Genomic DNA, 15,872 nt, shown 5'->3' on the forward strand with positions numbered 1-15,872 from the left:
TTCCCCTTCAAGCCATTCATCATCCTGACTTAGAAATATATCCTTCACTGCCTAATTCTCCGTCCTATCGCGGTTCGAATTTGCTGGTCGCGAGGCGGAGAAATTAGCCCATAGTTGCTTCAGAGCATCAGTAAATAGATATTGCACAACAAGTATTACAGAAATGTTGGAATAAAATAGTTGTAGGCTTGCATGTAGTTTTTGTCATTTTCCTCCTCAAGGGAGATTGAGTCAATCTCAAAAAAGATATGAGTTTCTTTCCATGATCAACGATTTTGAAAACATTCACAATAATTTTTCGCACCATGTTCCCTTGACAGTCAGCCATTTTGCCCTCACGCTCATGAAAGTCAGTTCAACAAGGATTCCACCTGTAGGATGATCCTAGTCAACACTTTATAATTAAAATATTTTTGGACTTCTGGTGACCGGGATGTGCTGAGCAGTTGCACATCAGATGGCGCTCCTCCGGAAGACAGGATAATAGGCACATTTAGCCAAATTTAGCCCACAAAAATGGACTAAAACATCCCCACACCCTCAACAATATCAAGTACAACAAGGATGCCAGGATGCAGCAGTTCAAGAGGCCACAGAGACACCAAAAATGGCGGCAAGAGACAGGGGCGGCGAGCAAGCAAGTCATCAGGCCAACAAGGCAAGTGGTCCCCGCCAATCCCAAGAGAGTCTATCAAGACATTGGGGCAGACTTGGCAAAACACCGGGTGGAATTTAACAGGGTGAAGTAGGCCCTGTACAAGAACAATATCAAATTCGGGATCGTGTACCCAGCCAGGTTCTGGGTAACATACATGGGCAAGAAACATTATTTCACTGTCCCGGTAGAGGCAGATTAGCTCGTCCAAGGGAAACGGCGATAAAGAAGGCACGGAAGAGGCAGAGAATGGACTATTTGTTATGAACAGAGGAATCAGTTCAAAGAAAGGAGAGGACGAGTGCAACAGAGCACAGGAGAGGGTGAGGAGGAGACAGAAGGGAATCCAACATAGTGGCCGTAGGAAGGGGTCAGACCGACCCAAGAAGGGGGGCCATCACACTAGCGGGAAAGCTAGCGCAAGGAGAAGTGAGCGAGGGGGCTGCAGCACATCATCACCATGGAGAGAGCACCTGGCAGTGGGGTCCTGGTGAACATGTACACACCTAACTGGGATGAGATGGCATTTATAAAGACCATGGTGGAAATCCCCGACACAGGCCCACACAGAATAATCATGGGGGAGACTTTAACTGTGTGCAGGACCCGCTGACAGACAGGTCAAACCCAAAATGGGGAAAATGGCAAACATGGATAGAGAATTAGGGACATTTATGGAGCAGGTGGGGGCGGTGGACCCATGGAAGTTCATGGCCTGGGTGAGAAGGAGTTCTCATTTTTTTCACAAGCACAAAGGGTCTATACCTGTATTGACTTCTTTGTAGTAGGGAAATTGGTGCTTCCAGAGATAGGAAGAGCGGAATACTCCGCGATATTAATCTTCGACCACGCTCCACACTACATGGATGTGAGGTTGGTTACAGGTCGTGCCCAACACCCCACATGGAGTTTGATGGACTGGACATGTCAGTCGTTCGGGATGATAGACAAAGGGGGCTGGAAGCACTGCTAGAACTGGGAGAGGTCATGAAGAGCATCAGCTCCATGCAGGCGGGGAAGGCTTCAGGATTTGATGGGTTCCTGGCGGACTTTTACAAACGATTTGCGACAGCAATGGCCCCGCACACGGGAGATGTACGCAGACTCGCTAGCGAGGGGCACCTTGCCTCCAATCACCATATCACTGATACAAGCCAGTATATCGCTGAAGACAAAGACCCAACAGAATGCGGATCATACAGACCCATTTTGCTGCTCAATGTGGATGTGAAAATACTCACAAAAATCCTGACTAAGCGGCTGGAGAACGACGTACCAGAGTTGGTTGCAGAAGACCAGGCAGGCTTTGTTAAGGGTAGACAGCTAACAGCGAACATCAGGTGACTGCTACACGTGATAATGACCCGGGTGTTAATGACTCCACCCAGGAAGAGAACACCAGAGGTGGAGCCTTCTTGGGCTACAAGTTCAATTTGAGCAAGTGTGAAGTCTTCCCTGTGAACCCGAAAGGGGGAGGGGCAGAGCTGGCGGGATGTTTAATTCAAACTAGCCCAAAGCAAATTCCGTTATCTGCGGATCCAGATTGCCCACGACTGGACACGGATCCATAAGTGAAACCTGGCCAGTCTGGCAGAGGAAGTTAAGAAGGACATACAGAGATGGGACACACACCTGCTCAATAAAGGAGGAACATGGGAAGCGTGGCCCTCCCAAACCTACAGTACTACCACTGGGCAGCCACTGCAGAAAGAGTGAGGGGATGGGTGAAAGAACCAGAATTGGAATGGGTAAGGACGGAGAGGTCCTGTGCAGGGATGACTCTCTGGGCCCAAGACACGATAGCACTTCCACCCCGCCAGCCAAGCACTCAACAATCCCAGTGGTGGTAGCCACACTAGATCTAAATGAGACAGCACTTCGGCCTAACCAAAACATCCACTATGACCCCCATCTGTGGCAACCATACGTTTGCGTCAGCCATGCTAGATACCACTTTTAGGAGATAGAGACAAGACGGGGGGGGGGGGGGACACTGAGCGTGGTTAGGGACTTCTATACAGAGGACAGGCTAGTGACCTTAGAGGAACTGACAGAGAGACTACAGCTACACTACGGGAATGAACTCCGACACCTACAGGTTAAGAACTTCCTCCGTGAGCAGACAACAACATACCCACAGACCTCAAGATGCACAATGTTAGAGGAACTACTGGACGCAGGTAACCTGGAAGGGAGGAACTGTGGGAACCTGTACGAACGACTATTAGAAAGGGCACGCTCCCCACCAGACACATGGGAAATATGGGAAAAGTGGGAGCAAGAATTTGGCATGGAAGTAGGGTGGGGACTCTGGAGCGAAGCACTGAACAGGGCCAACTCCACCTCCACTCGCACTAAGCTAAGCCTCATGCAACAGAAAGTGGTGCTTAGAATGCAGCTGACAAGAACCCGAATGAGCAGGTTCTTCCCGGAGGACAAGTGTGACCGGTGCCAGGGAGACCAGGCCAACCACACCCACACTTTCTGGGCATGCCCCAGACTTGTCGTGATCTGGACAGCCTTCTTCAAAACAATGTCCAAGATGTGGGGGTGAGGGTGGAGCCATGCCCAAGAATGGCAGTCTTTGAGATATCAGACCAGCCAGAGCTATTTATTGGGAAGGGGGTCTGACCACCCCCCGCCTTTGCTTCCCTAATTGCCCGCTGAAGAATTATGCTCAACTGGCAATCAGCACCACCACCCAAAGATGCAGACCTCTCGGAATTTCTCCACCGAGAGAAAATCAAATTCGCCATCCGAGGGTCAGAGGAGGGCTTCCATAAAACATGGAGGCCATTCACCAACTTGTTCCAGGGCATGTTTGAAGCCAACAGCCAATAGAGTGAGGTGGGGGGGGCACATGGAAGCCAACAAGACAGCAAGGAAGAGACGGGGGGTGGGGCAGGGAGAGAGGAAGGGGAGATTCGGGAACAGCTGGAACGGACAATACGGGCCTTGAGCAAGGCCACAAAGAGCAAGACCCCAAAGAAACATCTAAAACAGGAAAGGCGGGGGGGGGGGGGGGGGGGGGGGGGGAGAGAAGAGAGAGAGAGAGGGGGCCAATCGATGGGGGAGGGGGGGGGGGGAGTGCTGCACATATGTAACTAGATGACAATCATCTACAGTAAAATATGTGATCCAATGAAGTATCCTAAAACAACAAAAAGTGGGGGTGGGGGGCCAATGCTAATGGAGAACTCTTGTAAATTGTACCCTATCCACATACCTTTGTCTATTGTACCGTGTATAAAATTAAACATTTCAGTAAAAACATTAAAACAAGAATTAAAATATTTTCGCTTCCACTGACATATTTTTCTCCCTCCAGGCTCAAGAGTTAACCATGTTTTCACAAAAATACAGCTGTTGTTGATGGGCTTTGTCCTATTTCATGCTGTATGCAATCGGTCAAAAAACATTTGAAAAGGAGGCAAAAAATATGAGGCAAGTGGGTAATTAATTTGTAAAATTTAAAACTAAAACTTGATGTCGTATGGTGTGGGTTCCTCAAGTCACCGAAATCAAGGACTTCCAACAAAGGTAGTTTATTCCCAAGCTCAACAGGTATATACAACACTCGTGCTGTGCCGGCGCTCCTGGGGATAACTCCCACGCTCCCACCACACAACCTCTTTTGTAGCCACATTATCATGCTCTCAAGTGACCACTCGGTCTACACTTGGCTTGGTTTTTATTTTGTATTAAACTTTATTGCAATTTTCTAAAGTTAGCCTATCCAGTAAAAATTCAATTCAGCCTCAACATCAGAAGGTTTTGAGAATTTATAAAAGTGGAGTGCCCAGTTATTTTTCCAGAAGCCAAGATACAATGCAGAGAATTAAAAGAGCCCAATCAAGATTGTTCACACTCACACAGATTCGTACAGTTTCCAGAACATTTAGACTTTGTAAAGGAAGGACAGGTGGAGTATGGAGTTCAGATTAAATCTGTTCCAATACTTGAACATTGGTGATATGTAGCTGCTCACAGATGAGCTTCGTCAGCACGAAATTGTGAAACTCTTGTTGTCTTTGACAGCAGAGGCATTTGTGTGAGTGAGGTTTTGGGGGTGGAGGGGGGGGGGGGGGGGGGGGGTGGTGGATGGAATTGAGATGGGGCAGGTTGACAGCCTCACCGTTAATACTTTGAGTCACAAAGTCTCATCATTTGTACTTTAGTCAAAATTTGAGTCAAATTTCAAAGTAATCTGTACACTCTGCAGAAGGTTGTGAAGATACCAGCAGTGAGAGATACATTTCCACCTTTCCTCATCCCACAACTTTACAGTAGCTTAGGGTTTTCCAGGGATATTCAGAGCAAGAAAAGTTAAAACGTTTTTTTTTGTGAGGTTCAGTGAAATACTGTTAAGTCTGAAGACTATCTGGTACCAATTTCAGATGTTAAAGTAGTAGCAGCTGTTCTCAGGGGAGTGCCAGCCCATAGTCTCCATTAGCCACCTTTGCTTCAATTTCCCTCTGTATGATTGATGGTTAATGACTAATGGACAAGCTTACAGAGCTCGAGAGCGAACGAGAAGAGAGAGAGAGAAAGGTTTCCACCCCTGCAGGGAAACATGAATGTCATCATGCAACAGAACGTTCCACCAAGATGCATAAAGGCATCATTCAGTGTACTGCAGGATATTATGTCTATATCCAGGGCAAACAAGCTCTATGGAAAAAAATGCCTGTTCACTGAGTGGAAATAATACATCTATTCACTCTGTTGTAGAAAGAGTGATTTATTTTGGGGCATTTATTACTTTCAGTTCCAGATATATAAAAATGTCAAAGAACACTTCTTAGCATTTAGTTTAAACATGCAAGCCACATTTTTAAAATGTAATTAATACAGATGTCCCAAATATCATCAGCATTGTGACGTTGGGCACATATTTACAGCCCCGTTGCACTTGAGTGAGAGTGCGATGCAGCCGTTAAATCGTGGGAGAGCAAAATCGGGAACTGCGCCGGGCGGCGACTCGTTTCTGATCTAACCGGCCCATTCCCGTTGGCGAAATCAGGATCCCGCCATGGCAAGGCGAGAAACCAATACTCACCATTAAAAGCCCAAACTCCATACAATTAACGGGAATGACCCCCTATCCAATGACCTCCCGTGATCTAACCGCCTCCCCAGCAAGTGATCAAGTGGCCACCGATTAGTGCACCTTTTTTAAAACGTGAAACTGGCTGCTATGGGGATCCAAGGATGTGAGTAGCCATCTTTGCTCCTGGGCAATGAGGGCCGGCATCGGTGGGGGTGGTGGGTGCCCAAGTACCCAGGGATCCACCATGCCACCCCTTGGATCGTGTGTAAGCAGGACGGGGGCAACCACAGCCCCTGTCTGGCTGTCCCACCGAGCACCCATAACACTCACTGTCAGTGGAGGCCTCTGTCCGCACGACTGAAGGCTATTGCTCATTGGGAATTGGCAATCGTAGTTAAGTGAGCACTTCACATGTCCCAAGTGGATACCCGTGGGTAGGTGTGCCATGTAGCATCTGGGAGTTATTGCGAAGCATCTCAATCAGTCAGTGAGGCCTGGACACTGTACTGAACACTGCAGGAAGCAACACAACGGATGCAGCAGCGAACATCCGGACACCCAGGGGCTGGGCTCCAGCACCAGAGATATTTCAGCGACCAGAGTGTGGGTGTGTGGACCGGGGAGGGGACCAGTGCCAGGTCACGGTACGTGCGGGTGTCTGGAGTACAGCGTCTGGGGTCCAGTGACCAGGGGCCCTCGCAGCAGCAGGTGGTGCGTGGGCAGGGCATACTCTGTGGTGCCACCTGGCAGGGGGTGGGAGAAAGAGAGCAATAAGGGAATGGACGGCCGCGGAGGGGTCGCTAGTCTCACACCCTCTCCAATTCCTTACAGATATTACACAGGTGGATTATACCTTGGACTCCCGTGGAGGCTGAGCTTGCGGTGCTGCTGGCAGGTCAGGGGACCAGGCACCGGAGAAGGTGGCGGCAACAGGGCCACGAAGGCTCAAGGTGGCAGATCATGTGCAGGGCCCCACCCTACACCTGGAGGACCTGGCTGACCATCAGGCCAGGGAGGGACCCAGAGGAGGAGGCTGGCAACAGCTTACGGTTGGCTGGCAACAGCTTACGGTGTATAGGCATTGCTGGTCTTTCAAACAGGTGACAGACAGCATATGCCACAGGAAGCTCCAGCTCAACAAGGACCTGTGCCATGTCCTCGGAGACTTGGCACCACGTGGAGGATAAAGATACGTGCTCCCAGTGATCGTCAAGGTCACCGCAACCCAGAACACCTGTGCCTCAAGGCCATTCCAGTGTTTGAGCGGGAACTTGTACGGCATCTCACAAGTTATAGCCCACAAGTGCATCTATGAGGTCACGGATGCTCTGTTTGCCCAGGCAGCGAACTATATAAACTTTGACATGGACCAGGTCCAACAAGGTGCCCAGGCAGCCGGATTCTCATAGAATCACTACAGTGCAGCAATCCTCTGAAAGAGCACCCTACCTAGGCCCACGCCATGGCCTATCACTGTAACTCAACCTAACCCTTTGGACACTAAGGGCAATTTATCATGGCCAATCCACCGAACATGCACATCTTTGGACTGTGGGAGGAAACCGGAGCACCCGGAGAAAACCCACACAGCAACGGGGAAAACATACAATCTCCACACAGGCAATCTCCACACAGACAGAGACCCAAGGCTGGAATGAACTCGGATCCCTGGCACAGTGAGGCTGCAGTGCTAACAACTGTGCCACCATTCTTTACCATCAATGAGGTTCCCCAGGTCCAGGGGCTAATAGACGGCATGCATGCCACCTTGTGCACACCAGGGCATCAGGGAGTGCCCTACACCAACAGGACTGGGTTCTAACGCTCGGGCATTCCGGTTGGCTCTTGGGGATAAAGGGTACCTGCTGAGAACCTGGATAATGACGCCAGTATGGAGGCCGGTGACCAATGCGGTGATTCGATACAACGAGGCCCATGTGGCCACGCGGGTTGTCATTGAGCGGTGCATCGGGCTCCTCAAAATGTGGTTCCGATGCGTGGACCGCTCTGGTGGTGCAGTGTAGTACACCTCCCAGACGGTCCCCTGCTTTTTGGTGGTCTGTAGTGTCCTCCACAACCTGGCACAGCAGCAGGACGATGTGCTGGAGGTGAATGGGAGGGGCATGCGGCCACCTCCAAGGAGGACGACGAGGGGGCTCCAGCCCAGGAGGGGCTACAAGACAAGTCGGGAGAACCCGCAGGACCAGCCAGGGCGTAGAAGACAGGTGGCAGCAGCGTGGGTCACTAGCCCAGAGGGCCAGGGAGGCACTCATCCTCGCCTGCTTCACATAGGACGTGGCATCATCTGTCATCGCAACCTCCCCCCCACCTGCCTACTCCCACCATCCTATTCCACCCTCCCAGAGTCTGTGTAATATCACTGTGACGGGTCTGGGCTGGGGGTGGGGGGGAAGAAATTCAGGACCATCATGCCCAGGGTGCAGGCGATTGGTGGTCGGTCCACTTGCGGAGGAAAGTGCCAGAGGCATCATATTTCTTGGGTGCAACATTTTTTAATGCTGTACATATGTGTCCCCCAACTGCCCCTAGCCCCCCAATGGTGCCATCCCCTACCTTCCGCACACCCGACCCTACCTCTCTATCCCCACCCACCCCTCAACCCTCTCCCCCAAGAGCCCTCCCAGTGATCCTCGACCTGCTTAGCCTTCCGTGCTCTATTGCTGAGTCAAGGTGTGTTCCCAGGATGCATATCAGAGGTGGAGGCAGCCTGTTGCTTACCAGGTCCCGTGGCCTTCGATGCCCTGGCGGGCATACTCTGGGGGTCCAGGGATCAGAGGGCCGGCACCTTTGGATGGAGATCCTGCAGGATAATGGGGTGGTCAGTGGAAGGAAAGGATCACCCTGTCTGGCTTTTACAACTCACTTGTGACTGGTCATTTGGGTGGTGGCTGGTGGATCCTCACCTCTGCGCCATATGCCAATCCTTACGCTGGTGACCCATCTGTCCTCGGCCAAGCCCCCTCCCCCCAACCGACCTCTAGGGCCTGTTCCTCGTGGGGGATGAGGACTCTGATGTCTGACACTTCACCGCCCGTCTGGGCCCTCTCCAGTCTGCTGCACACTGGTGGGCCAGAGCACCATATGGTGCTGAGCGTGGGTGGTGCCAGATGTCCCCCGGGGGATCAGAACAACCCGTCTGCACTCGACTGCATCCACCAATTTGGCCAGGTCGTTATCCCTGAATCGTGGGGCTGGTCTCCTCGGTGGCATGGCTGCAAGCAATGTAGGGTCTGCTGTGCAGGATCGGTTTAAGTGCTGCTCCCCTTTGTTGACAGGGAGCTGTTAGGCTCGGGACCTGTGAATCAACCTGCGTGACTATCATTTGTGGCGTGAAGCCTGTGGGGCCTCATTAAGTGGATCAGTTAACGTTTGATTGATCGCTGTGTTGATCGTCGGGAAGCTCGCGGCAGTGTCTGCTCGCTACTACACTTAGAAACATTTCCATTAAATCGCACCCATAGTTTTACATTTTCCAGAAATGGACGTACAACCAAATCAGTATCACTTCAGTATTTTGCAAGAACCATGACAAGAACAATCTCATTGCACCTTAACATTGTAGTCAGTCTCTTAAGCCAGCTCCACCCGTCATTTAGATCATTGCTCTTCTGAATCTTAACTCCATTTATCTGCCTTGGGTCCTTCCAAATCAATGCAAACCAACTTTCTGAATATGAAATAAAAGTTTCTCAACTTACCCATGCATCTACTAGACATTTAACTCTTGTCTAACATTCTATGTGTTAAGAAAATAAAGGTAGTTTTCAGGAATTTATATTTGTATTGGAAAACATAGAAATAAGATACAGTTTAAAGTGGGTTTAATTTAATATTTCTGTGCCTGAAAGGGTAAAACGTATAGTTCGATTCATGCTGGGGAAATAATGTGCTGGGGTTGGTTTCAATTCCAACTGTGATTCTATTGTGCTTAGAGGGCTGCAGTGTGAAGGGTAAATAAATCAGCAGTGGTTGCTTAGCAACTGGTGCCTTATAAGATAGAGTAGCTTTTAAGTTTTGGTTTAGCTAATTTGATTACAGTTGGAGATAGGAAGTGAGAGGGAAGGCAATTCTCACAGCAATGCTAGAAGCAGTTGGTATAGAAGGCTAAAGAGGGAACATCTCCCTCAGCCTTGCTAGAAGAAGTCATAGAAGGGCAGCACGGTGGCGTAATGGTTAGTAGTGCTGCCTCACAGCACCGAGGATCCGGGTTCGATCCCGGCCCCGGGTCACTGTCCACGTGGAGTTTGCACATTCTCCTCGCGTCTGCATGGATCTCATCCCCACAAACCCAAACAATGTGCAGGGTAGGTGGATTGGCCACGCTAAATTGCCCCTTAATTGGAAAAAAAGAATTGGGCACCATAGAAAAAAAAAGTAGAGTCATACAATGTAATAATGGTTAAGTAAACACATGCCGGAAACCTAAACTCCAGCTAGTTAAGGGATCTAGAGAAATGAAGAGAAGTCTAGAGTTAACGGAACAGAGGGAACTGGAAACCAGAACAGAATACTGTTTAGTAAAGTAACAGAGAATTGAAAAGGCACGGGGCACGATTTACCGGCCGCGTCCCGCCGGAATCCAAATGGGACAAGGCCGATGGATCCCGGGAGACGCCTCTCCCAGGATTCCTGATGGTTGTTACGCCTCGTGAGACCTAATGAGATCTTGTGAGATATCACGATCAGAGTCCTCGAAAGAGCGTAAAAACTCACTTAGCTATTCTGCCGTCGGATTGAACGGCCACCCGGCATTTACACTTGTATTCAAGTACATGGTCAGAGCTCTGCTTTCTTCTTTTCCAGTTCAAGTATTTTAGGATTAGTTTGTAATATTCAATGCTGTATGGTTAAAAACCTGGAAACAATCCATCATAGGTTTTAAGTAAATAACCATTTGACCATTATGTAGTGGTATAACCATATTTAATCTACCCAACACACAAAGATTTGGGAGAATCCAAGTATATGACCCAAATGAAGGCATTCAAAATCCCAAAGGATGTGGGAGCTCAAGTTCTTTCAACCGAGGCACATGGTTAAGTCAATTGGTAAGAGGCTTCGAAATGAACTCCACCACACCATAAGGCACCAAAACATATATGGCCTCTCAGTCACCCATCATCCATGGATGGCCATCCAATCATCGTGCTAAGTGTACAAATTGCATACAGCTGGACAACTAGGTAAGCAATCACATCAAAAAAATTATTTGATCAAATTTCTATCATTACCTCTCTGACAGCAAAGTAGAAATGCATCAAATATTTAGCCTAATGGTTCCAATTGAATAGTTGAAGTAATGGAAAATCTTGCAGATTGTGGTACTCAGCAAAGTGTAGGTATATCAATTTCCCCATTGGATTTTTATGGAATAGTATTTTTATGGAAAGATAAAATTTTTCTTTCAGAAAGGGCAGACTTATTGGTGGCCATCAGGACCATCAATCACTTTCTCAAGCATGGAACAAAAATTGAGCCCCGGTATTTGTCCGAATACAGGAGTCCGAGGAGGGAGCAATTTTCCCTGTTCAAGCTATCATATTGAATGCATCCTTCTGCCTAATGCAATGTACGGAGTCAGGGTACTCATCAACAACCAAACATGCATTAAGTTAAATTCAGGCTTGGGGATGAAGGGAATGCTACACATATGGGCCACAATTCTCCAGCCATTAGGATTCGCTGTTCCCGGTGGCAGTGCCCCGCCGCTTGCAGGTTTCCCAGCGACGTGGGTTGACTTCAACAGGAAATCCTATTGACAAGCGATGGGAGTAGAGAATCCCGCCGTCAGCGGACAGCGCACCGCCAAGAAATATGCGGCTGGAGGACCGGAGAATCCAGCCCTTGGCATTGTTTCAACACATAAATGTTCTACACATCAAACACTCTACTTCAGATTTTCACATCCTTCATATCAGGAATTATAAAAACAAAATAAGTAATTCATTCCTCATTAAAATAATGATCCAAAGTTAAATGTCCTAAGCACTTTCCTAGCAGCTAGCTGCTTTCCCTATTCACAATAAAGACACCGAGGGATGACATGTGGAACCTCGAGGTGTCAGGGATATCACCTGCCGGTGGGGAAACAACAAGAGACTTATACTGCCTCCTTTTGGGGAGGCCTGCTAAACCACAAGCCAATCAGGCAGTGGTGGGTTCACCGGCGGGCCTTTCCCTAAAATCAAGGGGGCAGACGTTTGCCTGCCGAGAGCTGCTGGCCAGTCAGAAACCAACGATGAGAGGTTGTGGCTGCTGCAGGAACAAACACCTACCAGGGTCTCAAATTCGCAAACCAACCAAGATCACAGTAAGTATCTGTTGTGTACACTGCATGTTTACAGATCCACCTGCCATTGGGTTAACAGCAGAGGTCGCAGAATATGCCTATAAGTGATCATTAATTGTCTGGCCACTAAAGGGCCTCAAAAGGCAGCCAGGTGGGGAGGTCGACCATGCCCCCCCCCCCCCCCCCGCCCCCGCAGAACTTAATTCTAGCAGTGAGGTTCCAGTAATCATCATTCTACCTAATTACATCCTCTCCCTACCCCCAAGCTTGCCACCATACGGAGCACAAGATTCTGCCTGATTTTGTCTGTGAATCAAAAATGCTCTTCACATTATCAGCTGTTCTTCGGTGAATGAAGACTAGATGGATACAGCGAAATAAAGGAAGGAGAAACGCAACCCAAGCAGTCTTCCTAACTCTTCAACATTGGATTTTCATAAAATTTCCAAAACACCATGGATGGGATTCTCTCAGCCTGGAGCCGGGTTGGAGATTCCCCGCGACCGGTGCGAATCGCGCCGCCCCGACGCCTGCATGCGATTCTCCGCAGAGCTTGGCGTGCTCGGCGCGGCGCCGGTCGGGGGCCGCTCTATGCGGCCGGCCCGCTGATTCTCAGCCTGGGATGGGCCGAGCGGCTGTCGTGAAATCGCCAAGACCCGCCGGCGCCGTCCACACCTGCTCTCAGCTGGCGGGACCTTGGCGTGGAAGGGTCGGGGGGGGGGGGGGGGGGGTCGGCCTGTGGGAGGGAAGAGGGGGTCCGACCCCGGAGGGGGGCCTCCGATGTGGCCTGCCCCGCGATGGGGCCACCGATTGGCGGGCCGCCTCTCTGGCTGGCGGCCTCCTTTCCTACACGCCGGCCCCTGTAGTCCTGCACAATGTTGCGTCGGGGCCGGCGTGTTGAAGGAAGCCACTGCACATGGGCGCGTTGGTGCCAGCGCCACCGTGCATGCGCGGATCCCGCGGCGCCCAGTTCACGCTGGGATCAGCAGCTGGAGCGGCGTTAACCGCTCCAGTGCCATGCTGGCCCCCTGTAGGGGCTAGAATTAGTCGTGGTGTCGGCCCGTTCACGCCGTCGTAAAACACGATGGCGTTTACGACTGCGTGGACACTCTGCCGCAGGATTAGAGAATCCCGCCCCATGTTGCTTGTCAGTGGATTAACACCAATCAGTTTGGAAGCTGCATAAATTATTAACTATTCAGTCTGGAGATTTTTAACATTTGATATGATTGGAAGCTGGTCAACATATCTTTACACGTGTTCAAGTGTACAAGTGCAGAGCTACAGCACAATGGCACTAGCACGCATTCATAACTGTGGAAATATAGACCTAACTTCTAACTGGTTATGAAATCTGTATCTTTACCAGCATGAAACACCCAAAGGAAAAAAAAAATGCAATTTCAAGTCATTCAAATTCCTAAAGGTCATCAATAAGGTTTAAGAATACCTGATTTTCAATAGCTTTTCTGTTTTTGGGATCATTTACAATTGACAGCTGTAATTCTGCCATTTTCTTCATTTTTCCATCCATATCAATCTTCTGCATGAAATTTTTGGTTTCATTTTTAAGTAGCTTGACTGTATCCTCTTTTCCATGCTGCTTTGCAAACACTGATGCACAGGCAGAATGTATTGCTGTTACCCAGTTTTCAAGATCAGTCTGGCTTGTAGCCTGAAAATCAGACAATCAGAATAATTGACATTTAATACATTAAAGTTTTCTTAAATCATTTAACATTATAACAGGGTTTCTGAAACATCAAAATCACCAAGACAAATGGTGACTGAACTAACTAACGCTTATGCTATCTCTTTTGTTTGTAAAATGATTTTATAAATTTGTGCATGGTTGCTGCTCCTGGTAATTATCTTGAAATTTTCGGAAAATTAACATTGTCTTGCTCAACTAATTTGGAAACTCGGAGGAGACCAGATGAAGGAATTAAAAATGATTTTGTAATTTAATTTGGAACAGCAAGATTGCTTGATGCCTCAGCTAATAAAGACCACAAACAACTATGTTATGCAGATCAGTGATTCCTGGTCAGCATAGAATTAAATGACCTTAAGCAATGTGTTAGAACAAATGTAAGAATTGGCCTGAATATTTTGATTCACTTCTAATGAAGCTATTTCTTTTACAATTACTTGCCAAAATACTGGGTGGCTGGATAGGCACATGGAGCACACCAGAATGACAGGGAGTGGGATAGCTTGATCTTGGTTTCGGACAATGCTCGGCACAACATCGAGGGCCGAAGGGCCTGTTCTGTGCTGTACTGTTCGATGTTCTATGTACTTGTCTGTAGACATCGGGAGTGGGGAATTATCAAAGCCTACGATAACTTACATAGATTTGTACTCTAACATCCCCACCTGAAATTCCTTTTAATAACTTTTCAATATTATAACGGATATTGCACCTGATGTCTACTAATACTTGGAGATCTTTTTATTCATTTTCCCAAAGAGTTTCATACTATTCATTGTACATTTGTGCCCACATTTTACCTAACTTTACATTCGCTGTTTGAACAGTTCTCTTATTTTTATTATTTTCTGTAAATGTGATGACATGCAGATGCACAATCCTCATCCCAAAGTTATTGCAGGTGCAATTTCACAAATGCAACCACCCTGTATTTTGGCAAAGTGGTAACTCATGAACAAGCCTGGATTTTTTTCATCCTCCCTACCCCATGAAGCTGCAGCCAATTTAGCACGTTATCAGCTGTCCCACGTGAGATCAATTAACTCAACACAAACCAAGAATTCCAACGGACTCCCCTAGACTGTAGCATTCAATATTTTTTCAAATTAATCCATGGGATGTGGCTATTATGGACAAGGCCAGCATTATGACTTATTCCTATTTGACCTCAATTGGTTGGTGATGAGCCACCTTCTTAAAGTTGTGTAGAGAAGACTCCTCCCACTGTTGGGTACGGAATTCCAAAATTTTTAACATAATGACAATATATTTCCAAGTCAGAATGGTACATGACTTTGAATCTGCATGTCTTTCTAGGTGGTAGAGGTTGTACATTTGGAAAGTCATGGCAACAAAATCTTTGTGGGCTGCTGTTGGGAATCTTGGGAGGTGGTACACGCTGCACCAATGTGTACTAGTGACTAAGTTATTATGGATGGTGTTGGGCTCTTTGAGTGTTGCTGGAGATGCATTTTGCCAGTCAAGTGGAGAGCATTCCATCACGCACTCCACTTGTGCCTTGTAGATGGTGGACAGGTGGCAAGATAGTCACTGGAGAATACCCAGTCTCTAACTTGTTTGTTGGTCCAGTGAAGCTTTCTGCCAATTATGACCAACAGGATGTTAATGGTTGGGGAATTCAACGATGGCCATACTTTTTAAATCAAGGGAGGTGGTATACTCTCGCTTGTTGGAGATGATTATTGTCTGGCACTTATGTGGTGTGAATGTTACTTGCTTGTTGGAGATGATTATTGTTGGTACTTATGTGGTGTGAATGTTACTTGCTACTGTCAGCCCAAGTCTGAATTTTGGCCAAGATTTGCTGCATGTGGGCATGAACTACTTCATTATTTGAGCAATTGCGAGTGGAACTGAACACTCTGCAATCGTTAGTAAGTATTCACATTTCTGACCTTTTTTGGGGAGAAGGTTATTGACGTCGCAGCAGCAGATAACTGATTCCTAACAGCTTCGATATTATTAAAGATCCTCGACGCCACATTCAGTCAAATGCTGCTTTGGTATTAACATCAGTCAATGCTGACCTAACCACTGGAATTCTGCTCTTTTATCCATGATTGGGCGCACAGTGACTAGCACTGCTGCCTCACAGCTCCAGTGACCCATGTTCAATTCCAGC

General features: G+C 48.1%; 1 protein-coding gene across 4 annotated transcripts in view; it reads right to left on the bottom strand.

Annotated features, from left to right (window-relative positions):
- Nucleotides 1-15,872, bottom strand: part of LOC140422747 (rho guanine nucleotide exchange factor TIAM2-like) — a 586,909-nt gene that overhangs the window by 302,482 nt on the left and 268,555 nt on the right. For all 4 annotated transcript variants that reach the window (XM_072507702.1, XM_072507695.1, XM_072507699.1 and 1 more), the window contains one exon: nt 13,466-13,690. In XM_072507702.1, coding sequence (XP_072363803.1) covers nt 13,466-13,690 — 225 coding nt within the window. The remainder of the gene's footprint in view (nt 1-13,465; nt 13,691-15,872) is intronic.

The sequence above is a fragment of the Scyliorhinus torazame genome, chromosome 1 (assembly GCF_047496885.1).
Source record: "Scyliorhinus torazame isolate Kashiwa2021f chromosome 1, sScyTor2.1, whole genome shotgun sequence".
In the NCBI taxonomy this organism is placed as follows: Eukaryota; Metazoa; Chordata; class Chondrichthyes; order Carcharhiniformes; family Scyliorhinidae; genus Scyliorhinus; species Scyliorhinus torazame.